The sequence below is a fragment of the Schistocerca piceifrons genome, chromosome 4 (genome assembly GCF_021461385.2).
Source record: "Schistocerca piceifrons isolate TAMUIC-IGC-003096 chromosome 4, iqSchPice1.1, whole genome shotgun sequence".
Lineage (NCBI taxonomy): Eukaryota > Metazoa > Arthropoda > Insecta > Orthoptera > Acrididae > Schistocerca > Schistocerca piceifrons.
In genome coordinates, this window is record NC_060141.1 from 368,330,977 (window position 1) to 368,349,100 (window position 18,124).

Below are 18,124 nucleotides of genomic sequence, written 5' to 3' on the forward strand. Positions count from 1 at the left end.
TGTTCTGTTTCTTTATTGGTTAATTATTTTGGATCCGTGCAGTTACCTGAAGTCTCATGTAAACCATTGGTTGTTGCTAATTGCTCAAAGTGGTTTATCTCATCCTGTACCCACTCATTATTTTGTAACACTTTCTGTAGTCTTTTGCTACACTGTTGTGTCAAACATGATTAAATACTATTTCTTTGAAAAACGAAATTACTACAATAACCAAACAGAAAAACTGTACTATTGTGCTTGCAAATACTCATCAATTAATGAAATCCACACAGAACCTCTACTATTATGCCAACTATTAACATAATAAAGTAATCGATAATCGTCACAAGAGCAAAATTCTATAAAATAAACATAAAATTTTAGATCAATTGCCTGAAAAAGAAGTAAAACATTAGTAAAATTAGTGCAACAGAATTTTTTGCTTTCGAGAAATCCATTACTATCTGACTACAAATTACCAAAAGGACCAATGAACTATGGTGGCATAAAACGTTGAGATACAGAAGTTCCCCATTATGTGTTTCTGTATGAAATTTAGCCCAAATTTTCCTCCCACTCCATAAAATGTCTATGTATTACAAAAACTATATACCCACAAACTGGTATCCAGATTAAACTCGTATGCTAACCTTTGACTAAACAGAACATAATTTTAACTGAACTGCAACTGGTCTGAACACAACTTGTGTTTACATTAAATGTGCAACTGAAGTAAAACAGTTATCTGTTCATAACAAAAATTTCTACTTACCTTGCATCTTGACAATGCTGTTACAAATTTATCGAAAACAAGCAGGCAGCGGCTAAGGTAGATTTCTATATTCAAATAAAATTTCTAAACAATATTCAGACTGTTGCACACAACATGGTGCAATGTGGTAATGCGTAACGATACAGCTTCTTTAAACAGTGGGATGGGGAAAGTAATTACTTGTATGAAATGATATTCCCAGACAACGATTTTAGAATGAAGCATGTATTCCAAAACACAGAGTAAAACTTTGTGTGATCTTCCCACATAATGTTGGTCTGAACAGTACTATGCTTAATAAAGTGACAATGATTTAAAAAGGGTTCAGCGTTACCAGAGAATTTCTATAAAAACGAAACAGCTTAATCAGTTGATATGTTAATGCATGACTCAGGGAAGTGGAGTGGTCTTTCTCTCAGTTCTGAGCAAGTGAACAAAGTTAACTAGCTGACAATAGTCATTCCAACAAATAGCCGTGCAGTGCTGCAATCTTACGTCAAACTTGTTCTCTTGAGAAAAAAAATTATTCGAAACTGATATTCTTTTCGCCTTTTAATACATGCATTGGATTCATCCTAGCTGTCCTTTACAAGCTGGTCAGAGTGGCCGAGCGGTTCTAGGCGCTACAGCCTGGTACCGCGCGACCGCTACTGTCGAATCCTGCCTCGGGAATGGATGTGTGTGATGTCCTTAGGTTAGTTAGGTTTAAGTAGTTCTAAGTTCTAGGGGACTGATGACCACAGAAGTTGAGTCCAATAGTGCTCAGAGCCATTGGTCCTTTACAATAAAGTTTTCTTTGTCCAAAAGATACAATCACAGGTCAACATAACATTGCTGAATACGTTCATCATCTATCATACTTGAACTAAGAATGTATCAGACTGCACAGAGGCAAAGAAAGTTTCACAATGAGTACTAAGATTGTTCAACAGTAACATAACTTGCTCTCTCTTTCTCTCTGATGTGCACATCAATAACTTACACAAATCAAAATGAAACGCCCATCTTACACTTTATGTCAATTCAAATTTCATCCTAAAATGGTATTCATAACAAGGCTGCATCAGTCATAATAAATATAGTGTTTTGCACTTAGCTGCCCCATGTTCTTTGTTTCGTCAAAATATTGAAAGATGTTTAAGTTTAATTTTACTATCATTTGTAATAAGTGCAACCATCTAACAAAATAAATTTGCCATGAAGCACAGTAATGAGCCCCTGTGAAATGATGCGAAACATCTCTGTAGAATATATGAAGAAATTAGACCCATTGTGATGCTATCTTGTTCTGATTTCTGATGCCACTCCCTTTCTCCCACTTCTCTTTACCAACCAGCACATGAGCAACAGACAGCAGCAATCTGTCGCTTGCAGTACCACTGTGAACGTGTGTGGTGCTACAAAGCAGTGGTGAACCATTCGATTGCTCACATGTGTGGAAAAGAGCCAGCTCTTACGAGCAGATCAGTGAACAGGCCTGGTCTATAACCATTTGGACAATATACAGAAACAAAACGCTTTAAAGATCTGCTGTCAGTCTTCCTTGACATTCAAGTTGCCATTGATTGTTTTGGAGTGTGCAAGTATGCAATGCTTCAAATGCTTGTAGTTCACTCAAATTTGGGTTCCTTCCATATTGTACCATTGGTGAAATTTCTCCATCTACAACTAATGGAACAGTAAAATAAATGATAAGAACAGGCATCATTACCGCATTTGATCAAAACTGCTTCCCAAGTTTGCATGTGATAATTATACAATGAGCCTTTTCAACGATAGTGTGATTTAGTCACTCCGCCACTCAGGTTTGCTCTGACGCATGTACCTTACGGTAAACTCGAACTGCAGGCTCTTTTCATTGAAGAACCTCATAATTTAATTTGAAATATATTCACGACTATTGTCACATCTGATGATTTTCCTGCGAAATCAAGCAGTAGCTATTTGTACTTTAAATTACTGACTGTAATTGGAGAGTATAAGGTGCTATAAAGTGCGTATAATCGCCTGTGGAAGTTACTATGGTGTATTTCTTTCTCCCAAAAGAGACTGGTGTTATAGGGCCAAGCACATCTGGTCATTTGCCTCAAATGCGAGATTGAATATGTGTTACCTGTGTTTGTTTACCTTCTATGCAGCACAAATAATTATTTACAGGTTCAGAAATCGTGTATTTGTCCAGTCCCGCTGCTAAATGACCAAGTTCCTACAAATCTGCAAAGTTCAGATGTCTGAAGCATTTATGTCACAAGTTTATATCCCTGTCTGACACACAAACACTTGTAGTAAGTCTGAACAAAAGGGCTAACAAACGTGAATCTTTTCTTTGATCAACTGCTATAACTATCATCTTTTTAAATTGAACCCACTAAACTTTCAAAACCAATGCAATGCTCAGCCATTTCTAATTTAGATGCTGACAATAGATTATTTACTGAATATGGCACTGCATTTCCTTTGAAATTTTTCCACAGACAGTATTTTCATCAGAAACTATACCAGTCTCTATGGAAAATTATACTGTATCTGTCTTCGCATCATTAATTCCCACATTCTCATCAAAGGAACATTAACTAAATGTTCTGTTGTCTCTGAGTCTAGCAACCACTCTGGTTTGTCATCAGAAAAAGTTGCAGCAACAGCTGAGAAAAAAAATCTTCACTTCCATTTGTTTCTTGCAAATTAGTCGCTATGTTTTCGTGATAATTTCGCTCTTTAGTGTTCCCTAATATGACTTGCATTCCTACGGCTGAAACGAACACATTTAAGCTTGCAAGATAAATGCTGTAGACGATGGCAGTTTGTTTGATTAGCATTAAAATTACGTTTTGCTTCTTCATATAGTAGGCTACGTTTTACAAAGCTCAACATTAATTCCTCACTTAAAGAGGTTTTCAGAGGAGCAAGAACTTTGTTTTCTGTAGACATTGTTGGTAACAAACTGCACACGGTATGTTTCTTCAATATTAGCTCCAGATCCTTTCACATTACATTTATCGAACTCCAGAAAATGATTTTTAAGTGTGTGGCTATCGTCATTTACATTTAACTTCATTTTCAACGAAATTTTTCGTACCGGTAATAAAAATTCATTGGGCTTACCTTTCCATCAAAAGCTTGTATTAATGAATTCCACAAGTCATTGGCAATTTTCTTGTCTTGGCATACTCCAAGTAACTGTGTGAAATTTATTAGCTTATTTGCGACTTACACTTCCTGTCGTTTATGCTATGTAATCCCAGAAGAGTTTTCTTCTGTGCAAGTTGTTCGGCTGTGTCACCTTGAGTAGACGGGGGTTTCCACAAGACTCAATGATTCCAGCTTATTTAAAGAGTATCAGTCCTAAATTCCCAATAGCTTTAGTTGGCGTAATAAAGCAACGGTACCCTGTACTTGTTTCCTGGGCTATTATGGTAGATTGTGTATTGAATTATGAATTCGTTTTTCCACCGTAATTATTGTCACTCTGTAAAACCTGGCTCTACGATCATAACCTCTTGTTATAGCTAGAAACTTCTGTGAATATTTTCTAGCTTTAAAACTGGGAAGCTTCACTTAGACAAGTAATAATAATTAATTAGGTATTGCAAATACGCCTCAACCAACGCCCAAGTAAGACATTGCACAACGATTCCGCACAGAGAGAAACGCATAGGCCTGCTGTGTAACGTAGCAACGAGAAAATATCAAAGAATAACTGTGAAATTGTTCATACTTCAACAAATATCCTCCTAAAAACTATACTAAATTACATAAAACCATGAGGCATCTGGAATTACATTATTAGTCAGCAAAGAAAAAGATTCGGTTACCAGGAAAATCAAGACTCGATTAACTTGATTATTTAGACTGAAAAGTTACTACTATTTGGCAACCCAGCATCTCAAAATGTATAATTCTCTCGGCCACCACCATATTTCGTCGGAGCATGCCAGCACATACGATTATGAATCATACTTCGAAGCAGACGAACTTACAACCACATCCTGTGTCAATGTCACGTGCGTCATTATTCAGTGCATTACCCGCGGAAGATATTAATACTTTCACCAACGATGTTACATGAGCATTTTCTACCGCCAGGTATCGCACTTGCAGTGAGCAGAGTTGAAATCCAAGCCACATTGTGTCAACCGGTTGAATTTCATCAATACCATTATTAGTGACTTACACATAATATTTTGAACATATTTTGGATGTTACTGTGCGTCGGTATCCTCGTTGTTGCTCAGATGAACTGCGCCTTAACGCTATGCATCTTCTCACACGTAAATGCAATGGGGGGAAGTACGAATTTACGCCTGAAACATTTGTACGGAAACTGGGGGGGAGAACCTGGTTAGCAGTGTGTTGTATATAAACACGGGCACAATTCGCAATAATGCTGGGTGGCTGGCCACGGTCACCAGATATATTTGGCGGAAGCAGCCTCGCGGAAAGTGGTGAGTACTTTTGTACCATTTTGATGTAGCCAGTTCAAGCTACTTTGCTGTAGAAATAGTTAATAATACACAATAGAAATGATTTTACTGGAAGTGGGTAGTGGAGATGATTTTGTGTGTACAATCAGTTGAACATTCATCATTCAGATTCGTTCATGACTGACTACACAGTGGTACGCAGTACAATTGGCCTAGAAATATTTGAACATCTCTCGCAGCAGAAGTTATTAAGTTGATATCGGAGACTCAGCAGTTAGTTTACATGAAATCTGTACAAACATTCGGGTAGTTGTTAAAATGATAGTAAATCACGCACCTATGGTAGCTCAGACGTAATGAGTCGAGGTGAAATAAGAGTTACTTTTTCCGAAGGAAATGTAATGAATTTGTGCATTGTCACATGGTAATTGTTGTATTTACTTAGGTTTTTATGTAACATCATCTTCGTCTTTCTTTTCCTTCAATCGTGTTAAACTAAAATGTGTTCCTGCTCATTACAGTGTATTTTTGTAGAGTAGTTTTTCTTGATTTGACACTTCCCTTTGCGTAATTGGTGCATATAATTTTCAGAAACATGTCATAACTTGTGACAGTTATTGCAGTGATCACGTTTCAGATGTAAATGTCACAGTTTTACAAAAGTTACTCTCATTCAGACGAAATTTACTTATCTTCACATGCTAGCCAGTTAGAGGCATGCAGACGTAATAGGCTGCAAGTTTCAATTCAAGCTCTTGGATATACAATAGGAAATAATTTCCGTGGACAGATGCGTTTGTTGTGGCATTTAACATTGACTGATGCATCATTGCGTTTTTCATGTAAAAGTATCTCTTAAATTGCTATTGAAACTTCAGAATAAGAAACTGATGCTGCCTAGTTGAATTGCCCGTACTTTTCTGTTACATCTTTGGTAGCATACATTTGCATTTACTCCAGTATTGTCAATATGCGAATCCGGAAGAGTTCCATCTACTACTTGCCCAAAAAATCTTTGTAAGTGACTGGTGTGTGAAAAGCAACTGCCTCTGTTCTATTTATTATCCGCAACAGGTTGATTCTAGGTAATATATAAGACTGGGAAGAGGTAGTTTTACTAAACTATAAAGCCAACAGAATTCTTTGGTGGAAGCCCAAATTGTACGACTTTCTAGACACATATACTAAGATATTATTTATATCAGTGAACCACATCCACCGCATACTGATCAATTCAAAGTGCACTGTTACTCTGCTAGTTAAAAATATTGACTGCCCCAGCTGCCCATTCATGCTTGGTGGGAAATGTGCAATCCAATGAATAATATAGTAATTTCAGCCAGGACTTAAAAGATAAAGACAAAAGAATAGAATATTATTTAGGCTAATTAGTTTCTGCATACTGTGTATTAAATACTGAGTCAGATGTGCAGGCCTTCAGATGTGACACTGGATTTAGTAGACTAATGGTAGCAACAATACTAATACTCTGTTTCTAATAACTTTTTATGTGCCTATATGGGACATTTAAGGCAAGGCCAGATCCTTGGATTGTGGCAAGCTTTGCGTCCCACTATTAATCCACCTAATCTATCCTGTGTGTGCACATTTTGGTAGTGGGTACCTCACACAGCCAGTGTTTGTCAATAACTCCCTCCCTGACACCTCTGAAAACTTCTTATTTAGTAGTTCTACCAAATTCTGTGATGAATCTCACTGTGAACTTACTGAGAAAAGCAGGGGGCTGTCAGAATACAAGACTCGATCTCATTATGCAAAAAAGAAATAAACACCATTGGATACTTCATGCAATCCCATGTACTCATTGTTATTATTATTATTATTATTATTATTATTATTATTATTACTACTACTACTACTATTACTACTATTACTAGTATTACTATTACTTTCACACACCGCTGCTGATCTATCTTTGCTCTCATAAAACACATATATTGGTTGAGGTACGGTAAATGTAGCACTAGGGCACTTTTCTGAGAAAGCTATTGACAAGCTCTGGAATGATTTTTTCTATCCCAATGGCTGGAATTGTGTACAATTATGATTAAATATTTCAGAACACATGATCGGCATGATTGACTCGTCCTTGCTGTGGAAACAGTTCTTGATATGGTGTGACAGCATGTTTGACACTGTTAGGCTTGATGCAAGATTCCATGTTGTATGTACTCAACATTAATGAAGTGCTTAAATTGGACCTTTGGTAGATAGCACTGTATGGCAATGGCAGTTGAATTTCCAACCTAATGGTCAAGACTAGGAAAGTCTAGAAACAGCAATATATTCTACATGTACACCATACTCTGAAAGCATTTGGTATCCTGTGTTTGAGCTAAAGGGTACTTAATGGTGCCGGCAGCTCTTGCATTGTGTGCTGAAATTGGCAATTCGTTGTAACTAATCAGATGATAATACACGAGAGCAATCAAGAATTGCTGAAACTAATGGTTTCCTTTGGCAGAAGATTTTCAGTATGGAGAGTGCCAGATTAACTTTTGGTGATTTGCTTATTATGAATTTTAATAGAAAAAACTAGATGTACAGACAGACTAACCTGTAGTGTAACTCAAGGCCTAGGTTAGGCTGGAATGTGGCAATTTGCTTGTGAGCTGGTGAAGCCGAAACATGTAAACATGAAAATGTGATTGTTCTAGTAGATTGATGTGTACTGTAGCCTAACATAGACATTTGTCATTGCGATCACCTACTTGTATGTATTATTTCCAGTTTTGCCAAAAATTGTGGTGATGTGATTAAATTCCATGCAAGTAGAATAAAACATCAGCTAACTTTATTTATGAACCATGGAAAATTTTGAACCCGCACTCTGATTCAATACCAACAACTGACTTGTGTGATACTTCATGTTCTGTCCCATTGTTCATCACGCAAGTTATTACCAACATCAGTGTGCAGTGCAACATACTCTAACACCATAAGAGACATTTACAACTGTTAATATGGATCTCACACACTAGTTGCATTTTCCCTGATGTTCTACCAACAAACTAAAGACTGCCTCCAGCTTTGCCTACATTTTATTTAGCCTATATGATCATTCCATTTCATATCACTACAACGATTTACATCCAGGTATTTCTATGAGGTGACCAGTTCCAACTGTGCCTCATTGATACTGTAATTGTAGAATACTAAGTATTGTTTTCATTTTTTGAAGTGCACTGTTTTACATCTCTGAACATTTAAAGCAAGTTGCCAAGTTTTACACCACTTTGAAATATTATTGAGATCTGACTGAATGTTTGTGCAGCTTTTTCATACGGTACTTCAGTAAATCTGTGAAAAGTCTGTAATTACTATTACTATTGTCTGTAAGGTCACCAGTCTAAAACATGAACAGCAGAGGTCCGAGCACACTTCCCTGGGGCACACCCAATGTTATTCCAACATCTGTCAATGAATCTCCATCCAAAAAAGATGATGCATCCTCACTATCAATAAATCCTCAACTCTGTGACATATTTCGCTTTATAGCTCATTCAATCACAATTTTGATGGTAAGCATAGGTATGGTACTGAGTCAAACGCTTTTCTAAAATCGAGGTTTATTGCACCTGACATCTCAATCGGTGGTTTTCAACATGTCATGAGAAAAGTGCAAGTTGGGTTTGAAATGCCTGTTGTTTTTGGAATCTGTTAGTTGCCATGGAGGAGGATATCGTGCTTGAGATATCTATTTATGTTTTAGCTCAGAATATGTTCTAAGATTCTCCAACAAATGTACATCAAGGATATCAGATGGTAGTTTTAGTGGTTTGCTTCTGTTAACCTTGTTGTCGTCGTGTGTGATCTGTGCTTTCTTCTAACTATTGGGCACGGATTTTTGTTCAAGGGATCTATGGTAGATTACAGTTGAAAGAGGGGCCAAAATAAAAGTCGACCATAATAAGTGTTGCTGTTTTCTTCACTTCAAAAATAAAAACTTCTGTCTTATCTCTTCTGGTGGTTGTAAGGTCAAGTAGTGATACTATGACTTTATGGTTACCAGTCGTAGTCAGTGGAGTAGGATACAATCTTCTATGTTTGAGAGACTAGTATCCTTTTAGAACACCTTATTGCCTGGCTCACACATTTTGTTACGTAGATAACCAGTTTTAGCCACTTTCTAACGTTCTGACAACTTAAAGTCCAAGTGTGGATGTGGGTTATGTCGGCTTATTCCCCCAGTCCACCTTTCACTTCTTTACGAGATGACTTACTTGGAATTTGCAGCCACTATTCTTTACTGAATAGCTGGCTGCTGGAAACCCTCTTGACTTCTTCTCTGTCGAATAATGCTAGGTACAGGAATTTTTAGACTCCTTGTACTTATGAAATAAGTAGACATACAAACTTTACATTACGCCAACTAATGATGTATTTGACCTCCATACACAATAAAAATCTAACTTTCCGCATGAGTATGCAACTTCCTGCAAGTCTTTCATACAATCAGACGTTAGAAACAAATTGAGTTACAGTTAAAAGAAAGTTGGCGTGGATACCATGACCTCTCGTAACATGAACCATAAAATGAGTCTTGCCTCTTAACAGGGTTGCGTTAAGAGTCTACAAGAGTATTTTTTCAACTGTTTTTGTTTTAGTAACAGTAGTCAATGACACAACAAGCACAGAGCTGCATGTAAACTCCATGGTTCTTCCTTACACTCTCACTAAAACATCTATGGATTGCCTGACAGGTACTTGTCGGTCTCGTCCGACCGCCGTGTCTACTTTCTTCCCGCGACTGATTTTAAACCTGCACACACAAACATGTGACGTGCAGTAGGTAGGATTTACCATCCCAGACTCATATCCAGAGTATTTTGTGTTCGAGATGGTAGAGGCTGAGTGGTTCTAGAATTTACACAGAAATTCTCGAATCAGTACATATCCCCCCCCCCCCCCCGATCCAACACGGGATAATTTATACATAATAATTATGCAAATAATATCACTCATAATAATATTTCATATCTTAATAGTATATATTTCTTACATATGTTTATATACATATCTTCCTTTCCGTAACAATTCTCTGTCCTCTTTTGAACAATTTTTCACTTACTGTTTCTCTACTCTTTTCTTATTTTACTTTGTTATTAAGACACGAGCATTTACTCGTTTTAGTTAGCTTTACTGATATTCAGGAATTGTGAGGACATTTTTTCAATCGTAAACTTCAAATTTTTATGACATATGAGTAATCTATTTTCTATTCTTATCTTCTGTACTACCTTTTTCCTGCTGTGTAATATTTTCATCATTTGTAGCTTGGAGGAACTGTGGACGAAATGAAAGTGTTCTTTTGACTCTCATTTAGTTCTACAAAACATAATAATGCTAGTCGTTCATAGAATTCATGCTCCGCAGAATAATCCCTATAAAATTTGTGACTTTTGTCACAATACTGTTTCCTTCTCCTAGGATCAGCACCTATTCCTTGCTTGTGGGTTGACCTTATTTCCTCTTTCCATTCTGGTAGGTACGCCCTTACAAAACATCCCTATTTTTTAGGCCACAGATCGTCCTATCTCCACGTAGGTACGCCTGCCCTTTATACTTAGTGATTGCCAGGTTCGCCCCCCTTATTCTTACTGAGTAGGCCTCACGGTTCATTACCATGGTCTACATTTCTGTGTATCTTCTGGTAAAGATATAAATCTATTTTAAACTTCGCATTCATTCTTTAATTCATAATTTACTCCCTAGAGTCCTCCTCTACTTATCAACTTCTATGTTTTCAATAGATACTGTGTCTGCATATATTATTTATGTCCCACTTCCTTCTATTCATCAGAGCACTTATTACACTAACATCTCTTAATGATTAACATGACAAATTCTACCCCTACTTTCGTTTTCTTTCTTTGCTCACACCTCTCTCTTATTTATACATTACTCATTACTACTTTATAGTTGTTTGTTATGTATGTGCACCTCTCCTTATGTGTATTTGATGTAGAACCGTCATAGCTTCCTATATATGTGCGCACATTTCCATATGTACACTTATTTTCCCTAAAACACCTGGCAGTTCTCACATCATGACAGGCTTCCTCTTATGTGATTCAGTGTTTGTGTAGAAGTGTATATTTGTGTATATGTGGATGCATGTTCTTGTAGTCTGATTCTTGAGCCTCCTTATCTAAAGATAAGGAAGGACGTCAGCAATAGAAGTTTGTGAATATGGAAAGAGGGAAAAAATAGACAGGTGCTCAAGTGAGAAGTAAGAAAGGAAAAAATAGATATGGATACTAGGATCGAAGAAGAGAAAGAAGATAGCCACAAAGACAGGAAACTCTTCCCACCCCACTTCCCTAGGATCCCAACCCCGTAGGTACTTGAGTGAGACGCCGGAGGAGGTTTGGTGTTAAATCGTCTCTTACAGAATGGACTTGTCCCATGTTCACCCTTTGTGGTCCCCGAACGAAATCCTAGTAACCCTATGGAAACCCCTTTCAAAATTTATACAAACCCTTCCATATATATCACATCTCATAAAAGGTTTAAAATACTCTATACAGAATAGAAAATCTATACACCACGGTATAACAGTTGTTTATCTAGTGACACCTTATTATATTTTCCACAAATATAATACTCTGTTTAGTTTATTTCATTTAGATGTCACTTTTTTTCCTGTGATTGTCTTAAGTTGTTCTCTGTCACAGTCTCATATGGTTTTCTAAGCAATAAGATCACAGAATAGTTCTAGATTTTAAAGGAATTCGGTGCAGGAAACTACTTGGAAGAAACACCGAAAACAACTCGGGATCCGACGGTCATTACTGCGTCTGTTAATTCAGAATGTTAATGTCCCTGGGGGATTCTGTGTTTTATGGTTACTCGGTAAATATTTTTGACCGACTACTGGATCTAAATTTGAAGGTGAATGCTTCTTTTGATAATTGTCATTCCAACCTTTCTTATTGTACTGGTGTACTTTTGCTAAGTTTGCCTCATGCTTTTTTAAAATTATTTCCACTATTTCTTTTATAGTTTGAACTTTCACTTTGGTGTAAAGTTTCATTGCGGTCCTTATTTATTGCATCAAGTGTGTCAACAAAAGACAACAACTCTTCTATCGTTTTCGAACCACTACGTAAGATGTATTTTCTTGCATAGATTGGCAGTCATCTAGTTAAAATACATACTTATCCTCCTCCTCCTCCTCCTTCTTCTTCTTCTTCTTCTTCTTCTTCTTCTTCTTCTTCTTCCATTGGTTTGTCTGAACATTTTGCTCGTGTTAAATGCCGATCGAAATATTTCCTCATAATACTCCAAGTATTATTATAATATTTTGGGTCCCACAGATCTGATATTAACTTTTCTTGAACACTGGCTGGTCAGTACGTCTCTTTAAATTTATTTTGAGTCTTCTCAAGAGGAAAGATTCTCAATATTTACTGTTCCCCATTATGAGGCTTCCCCTAGAATGCACCTCACAGCAAATTCGATCTTCTTGGAATCTTTCCAATTTTCTGGCAAAGCTAGGTTAAATCTTTTCAACAAATGGGTTGCATGCACATCTCCGTCCGGCTTAAATTTTGGGAATTGTCTAGAAAAACCTGAATTAGCCCCCCGTTGCAAATCAGTCACTGCTTCACTGGTTAACACAACATTAGGTGAAGTTACCCTTTTTTCTACTTTGTCTTGGATAAGTTCAATTTCTCTCCACAGGTCCTCCATATCCTTCTTGGTATAATTAAGTTTGGAAGAAGGAATAGGTGATACGTTCCTGGACGTTATTTTCTCTGGAACCTTTCATTCTATGATTTCCTCAAATTGTTCCTCCAAACTATTTACATTTATAATATCAGAGTTAGCTATTTTCTCTTTGAAATTCCTTTCTACATTCCCTGCCCGGGTATTGACACCTGTAATTTGCGATTGAATGATTATACTTACCTACACTCTCTTTCAAAGTATTCATTCCCTGTCTTACACCATTGTATTTAATATTGTACACATTTTCAAAAGATCCTAACTTTTTAATGAGTTCTGATTCTACGTTATTGCATTTGTTTTCAATGTCAAGTTCTAACATTTTCGATAAATCTTGAAAGGTGTCATTCTGTTTCTGACTAAGGTCAGTAAACATATGATTTATATGAGAGGTCAAAGAATTTGTCAGCTCGCTCTTTAACTCTCCTTTTAAATTCTCTACTTTATTATTATTTATAGTGTCAAACTCAGTCTTCAAAGCACCCATGCCTTTGCATAGATTACTAAATTCTTTGCTTTGATAGTCTACTTTGGCATTTAACAAACCAAAATTTGTCGTTTGAATATTTACAGTTGCACTCTGAGTATTTAATTGAGAACTTAATGAATTTAACTTAAGACTCTGATCTTTAATTTTATCAACTCAGCCCAGTCAGGCACTTCTTTGCTAATTTTAATGGCCATAGCTGGGTCTAGGGTTTCCCCAACCTGTTGTATATTTTCCATACTTTTCTATGCCTTAGCTCTTGTAAGCATTTAAAACTAACTTTAAATAACTTTAAAATTAACTTTAAATATGATAGTTACACAGTAACAGTTCACTCAACAGTATCTTGTACCACTCTGTACTAAAGCAATCAAGTGTTGTTTCACACTCACCCGGCGTAGAATTCTCGTTGCGTAGGTGAGCAGATGTGGAGACAGGTCAGCACCGGTGAACAGCAACTGGTGTCGGCAGCGTCAGGTGTATGTTGGTTTCTGCATCTGTGTCCCAGCGATGTGTGTGAGAATTGTATACTCCCCGCACTGGATATTCTTAGCTGAAGTGTTCTCTGCGTACTTCTTCTTCGACAAATACATCAAAATCTTCTTTACTATTTTAATCATTGTGAAATTTTCATTTCTTCAACGTTTTTTCATTTAAATTTCACTCCATTCCCCACATGGGAATTGGATTCAGTTTTGTCCGCTACCAGAGACACTGAACCAGTACCTGATCAGATTCATTATGACATGTTCCATCGTCTGTGCCTTGATCCTGAAGGCAAGCTCTTGTCTTTTTTCAATCAGATGTGGTTTGATGGAGGAAGGAGGCAATATTAATTCCATTATGGAAACCAGGCAAGAATTATACTGACCATAGGAGTTATCAGTGTAGCCCTTACAAATTGAATGTGTAAGGCTCTCAAATGCATGGTCAACCATTGCCTTATCTGGTTAGTCGAATCCCGATGTCACATGTGCTGCTCGAGTGTGGTTTCAGGCACTGCTATTCTGCCCTTCATAACTTAATTCTACTGGAGATGACAATACATGGTTCCTTCTTATGCTGAAACCATTTGGTTGGTGTGTTTTTTGACCTCAAAAAAGCATACACCACCACTTAGAGGTTCAGCATACTTCACCAACTTCATGAACAGGGACAGTGCTTTCGATATAACATTGGTGATGCCTTGTCAGATTGCTGCGTCAGGATAATGGGGTCCCAAGGTGTGTACTCATTGTCACACGGTTTGCAGTTGCTATTATTGGCATTGTCTCCACAGTCTTTTGTTTGTGGATGACTTCGCAATCTTGTACACTTCCTCTGGTCGTATGACAATAAAGCAAACACAGCTGACCATCATGAGGCTGATCTTCATCCGCCACACACCGTCCGGTGGCTTGCAGAGTATGGATGTAGATGTAGTTTGGGTCAACAAAGGGGTTTTAGGTTTTCACCGTAGAAGGCTGTGCTTCAATATTAACCATGCTTGTCAAAGTTTTAACTAACCAGATTTCACAGTGGGGACAATATTTTACTTTTTAATGGCACTGTTCGATTTTTGGGCCTACTATTTGACTTGAAATTAACCTGGCACATGCACCTGAAAGACCTTCATACCATTGAACAGTTTGAAATACTTCAGTGGAAAGGTGTGGGAGCTGACAGGTTCCACTTCTTGCAGTTTTGTAGAGGATTTGTCATCACGGTTAGAGTGTGGTTTATGGATCAGCCTGTATTCCTTGTCTCAAGATGTAAGATACTGTCCTCTATGTGGCCATTTCGGTAGCAATTGGAGCCTATTGGACCAGTCCAGTTCAGAGTCTTATGTGCAGAGGTTGGTGAACCACTACTCTGGATTCATTGGTGCCTACTTCTGGCTTGAGAGGCCTGAAAATCTCAGCATTGTCCTGGTCATTGGCATTTAGTGTGGTAGTTCATGCTAACTTTGACGCCTGTTCAGGAATCTGTCCCATGCGACCAAGCCATTCGGGATATATGCTACTTACTGTCTCAAGGATCTGAATGTATCAGACCTCTGAGTACACAACCAGGGAAGAAAAAAATTGCTACCTTGGCATCTGTAGAAACCCAGAGCGATTTTAAGCTTGACACTGTACAAGAAAACTTGTCCTTCAGATTATGTTTTTACAATCCTATTTTTGTCACTTGTAAGTACTGTATGTACCACAGTTTTATCATTTTTTGTATGGATGGAACCCAAAAAGAATATACCACCAATTGTTCACCTGTTTTCCGTGACAGGGTTTTCGAAGTGCGCCTTCTGGAACATGCCTGGACACATTGGGATACAGGGAAATTACGTAGCCGACAAAGCAGCCAAAGAAGCATATGTCAACGTGCCATCCCGTAGCATGCTGCCATCTCATTATCTGACAGTCATACCATCCATCATTGTGAAACAGAATGTGTGAAGGTGGCAGAAAACAAACTGTGGTCACTCAGATCAACTGCACAGGCACAGTGAACTTCATGCCAGCCTCACCGATGGAAGAAAGTGCTGCTCACCAAAATGCGCAGAGGACATGGCTTGTAACGCACAGTTCCCTCCATTGGCAGGAGAATCCACTACGTATGAAATTTGTGGTGTACCACTTTCAGATTGGCATCTTTGGGCTACATGTGTCTTATATACTGACACCAGGGCAGCTCTTGGTTTGTCTGGAGACATGCCCACCGTCCTTGCAGGTACTGACACCACTGTTACATGGGTTCTGAAGTTTTGTGAACTGTTGGGGCTCATCCCTAAAGTCTTTGGGAGGGGAAGTGAACTTCAATGCATTACAGACTACTCTGAATGCGCAGACAACCTTCGTCTCCTCCCCCCCCCCCTCCCTGCACACCCCCACCTCCCTACCCATTCTGTGAGAATTTGTCATCAGGGGACCCACATCCAAAATCATCATTGTCATTTTTTTTTTCAGGAAGATTTAATAGGAGATATAGTAGATTCAAAAAAAGTAGCATGTTTCATCATGGGTTTGTTTAGTAAGGGTAAGAACATCGCTGAGGTGCTGATAAAATCCCAGTGGCAAAAAAAAAATCTTTGAACTATGGAGCTGTACCAATCTATATTTTTCCCATGTTCCATTTGCAAATGGGACAGGGTAGAAGGGAAATGGTTCTGGTACATGAAGTACACCCTGCTACAAATTATAAGAAGTTGTGTACTATCTACATGGATATACAGCATGGTCCACTGATAGTGACCGGGCCAAATATCTCACGAAATAAGCATCAAACGAAAAAACTACAAAGAACAACACTCGTCTAACTTGAAGGGGGAAACCAGATGGCGCTATGGTTGACCCACTAGATGGCGCTGCCATAGGTCAAACGGATATAAACTGCGGTTTTTTAAATAGGAACGCCCATTTTTTATTACATATTCGTGTAGTAGTAAAGAAATATGAATGTTTTAGTTGGACCACTTTTTTCGCTTTTTGATAGATGGCGCTGTTGTAGTCACAAACATGTAAGTACGTGGTATCATGTAACTTTCGGCCAGTGCGGACGGTATTTGCTTAGTGATACATTACTGTTTGACCTATGGCAGCGCCATCTTGCGGCCAACCATAGCGCCATCTAGTTTCCCCCTTCAAGCTAGACAAGTTTTGTTCTTTGTAGTTTTTTCGTAATTAAAAAAAAAAGTCTTAAAGAAGAGAAGTTCTAAGAGTAGCAAATTTGTGAAGTTCCCTATAAATTGGCAACTGAGGTAAGGGATCCTCATTACCAACAAACGGATCATTACCAACAAACACTGTCTGCCTGTGTCCGTTCATGCGAATGGACAGTTTGTTGCTGGTCATTCCCACATTGAAAGCTTCACAGTGTAGGCAGGTCAGTTGGTAAGTCCCATGCACCCTCCCACCACCACCTACTCCAGTCCTGTAACCCAGAAGGTGTACACGATCAAAGGCAGAGCCCCGTGTGAAAGCACCCACGTGATTTACCAACTGACGTGCCTACACTGTGAAGCCTTCTATGCGGGAATGACCAACAACAAACTGTCCATTCGCATGAACGGACACAGGCAGACAGTGTTTGTTGGTAATGAGGATCACCCTGTGGCTAAACATGCCTTGGTGCACGGCCAGTACATCTTGGCACAGTGTTACACCGTCCGGGTTATCTGGATACTTCCCACTAACACCAACCTATCAGAACTCCGGAGATGGGAACTTGCCCTTCAATATATCCTCTCTTCCCGTTACCCACTAGGCCTCAACCTTCGCTAATTTCAAGTTGCCGCCGCTCATACCTCACTTTTTATTCAACACCATCTTTGCCTCTGTACTTCCACCTCGATTGACATCTCTGCCCAAATTCTTTGCCTGAGCATTGTGTGCCAAATCTGCAGTTTTTTTGCAACTTGATTGGGATGATGGGATCTGTCAGGTGGAGTGTGTGAGAACAGAGATAATCCAAGCAATGGGATTGAAGGTTACGGAAGAGTAGTTGACTCCTGGGAGGGAAATGTGGCAGTTGCATGAGGTAGGAATGTGATATGGGGACCAGCACTGCTGAGTTTGTGCAGTGCATGATGGTGATGGTGATGTGAATAGTGTATTGGGAGGGAATGACAGAACGGAGGAAGGGGAGACTGCAGGGAAGAGGATTTTGCTGCAGTATGAGTGAAGTTAGGATCCTGATGCAGGTGGGATGTGGGTCCACCTTTGGGTGGTGAACTCTGCT

General features: G+C 38.5%; 1 protein-coding gene across 5 annotated transcripts in view; it reads left to right on the forward strand.

Moving 5' to 3' along the window:
* The first annotated feature begins 4,869 nt into the window (after positions 1 to 4,869).
* Positions 4,870 to 18,124, forward strand: part of LOC124795162 (cyclic GMP-AMP synthase-like receptor) — a 94,554-nt gene continuing 81,299 nt past the window's right edge. For 4 of the 5 annotated variants that reach the window (XR_007016656.1, XM_047259051.1, XM_047259052.1 and 1 more), the window contains exon 1: positions 4,870 to 5,193. Coding sequence is in view for 4 of the 5 variants with exons in the window: in XM_047259051.1 (XP_047115007.1) it covers positions 5,133 to 5,193 (61 nt within the window). In the remaining variant the exon portion in view is untranslated. The remainder of the gene's footprint in view (positions 5,194 to 18,124) is intronic. The other variant, XM_047259050.1, reaches the window with a different exon arrangement.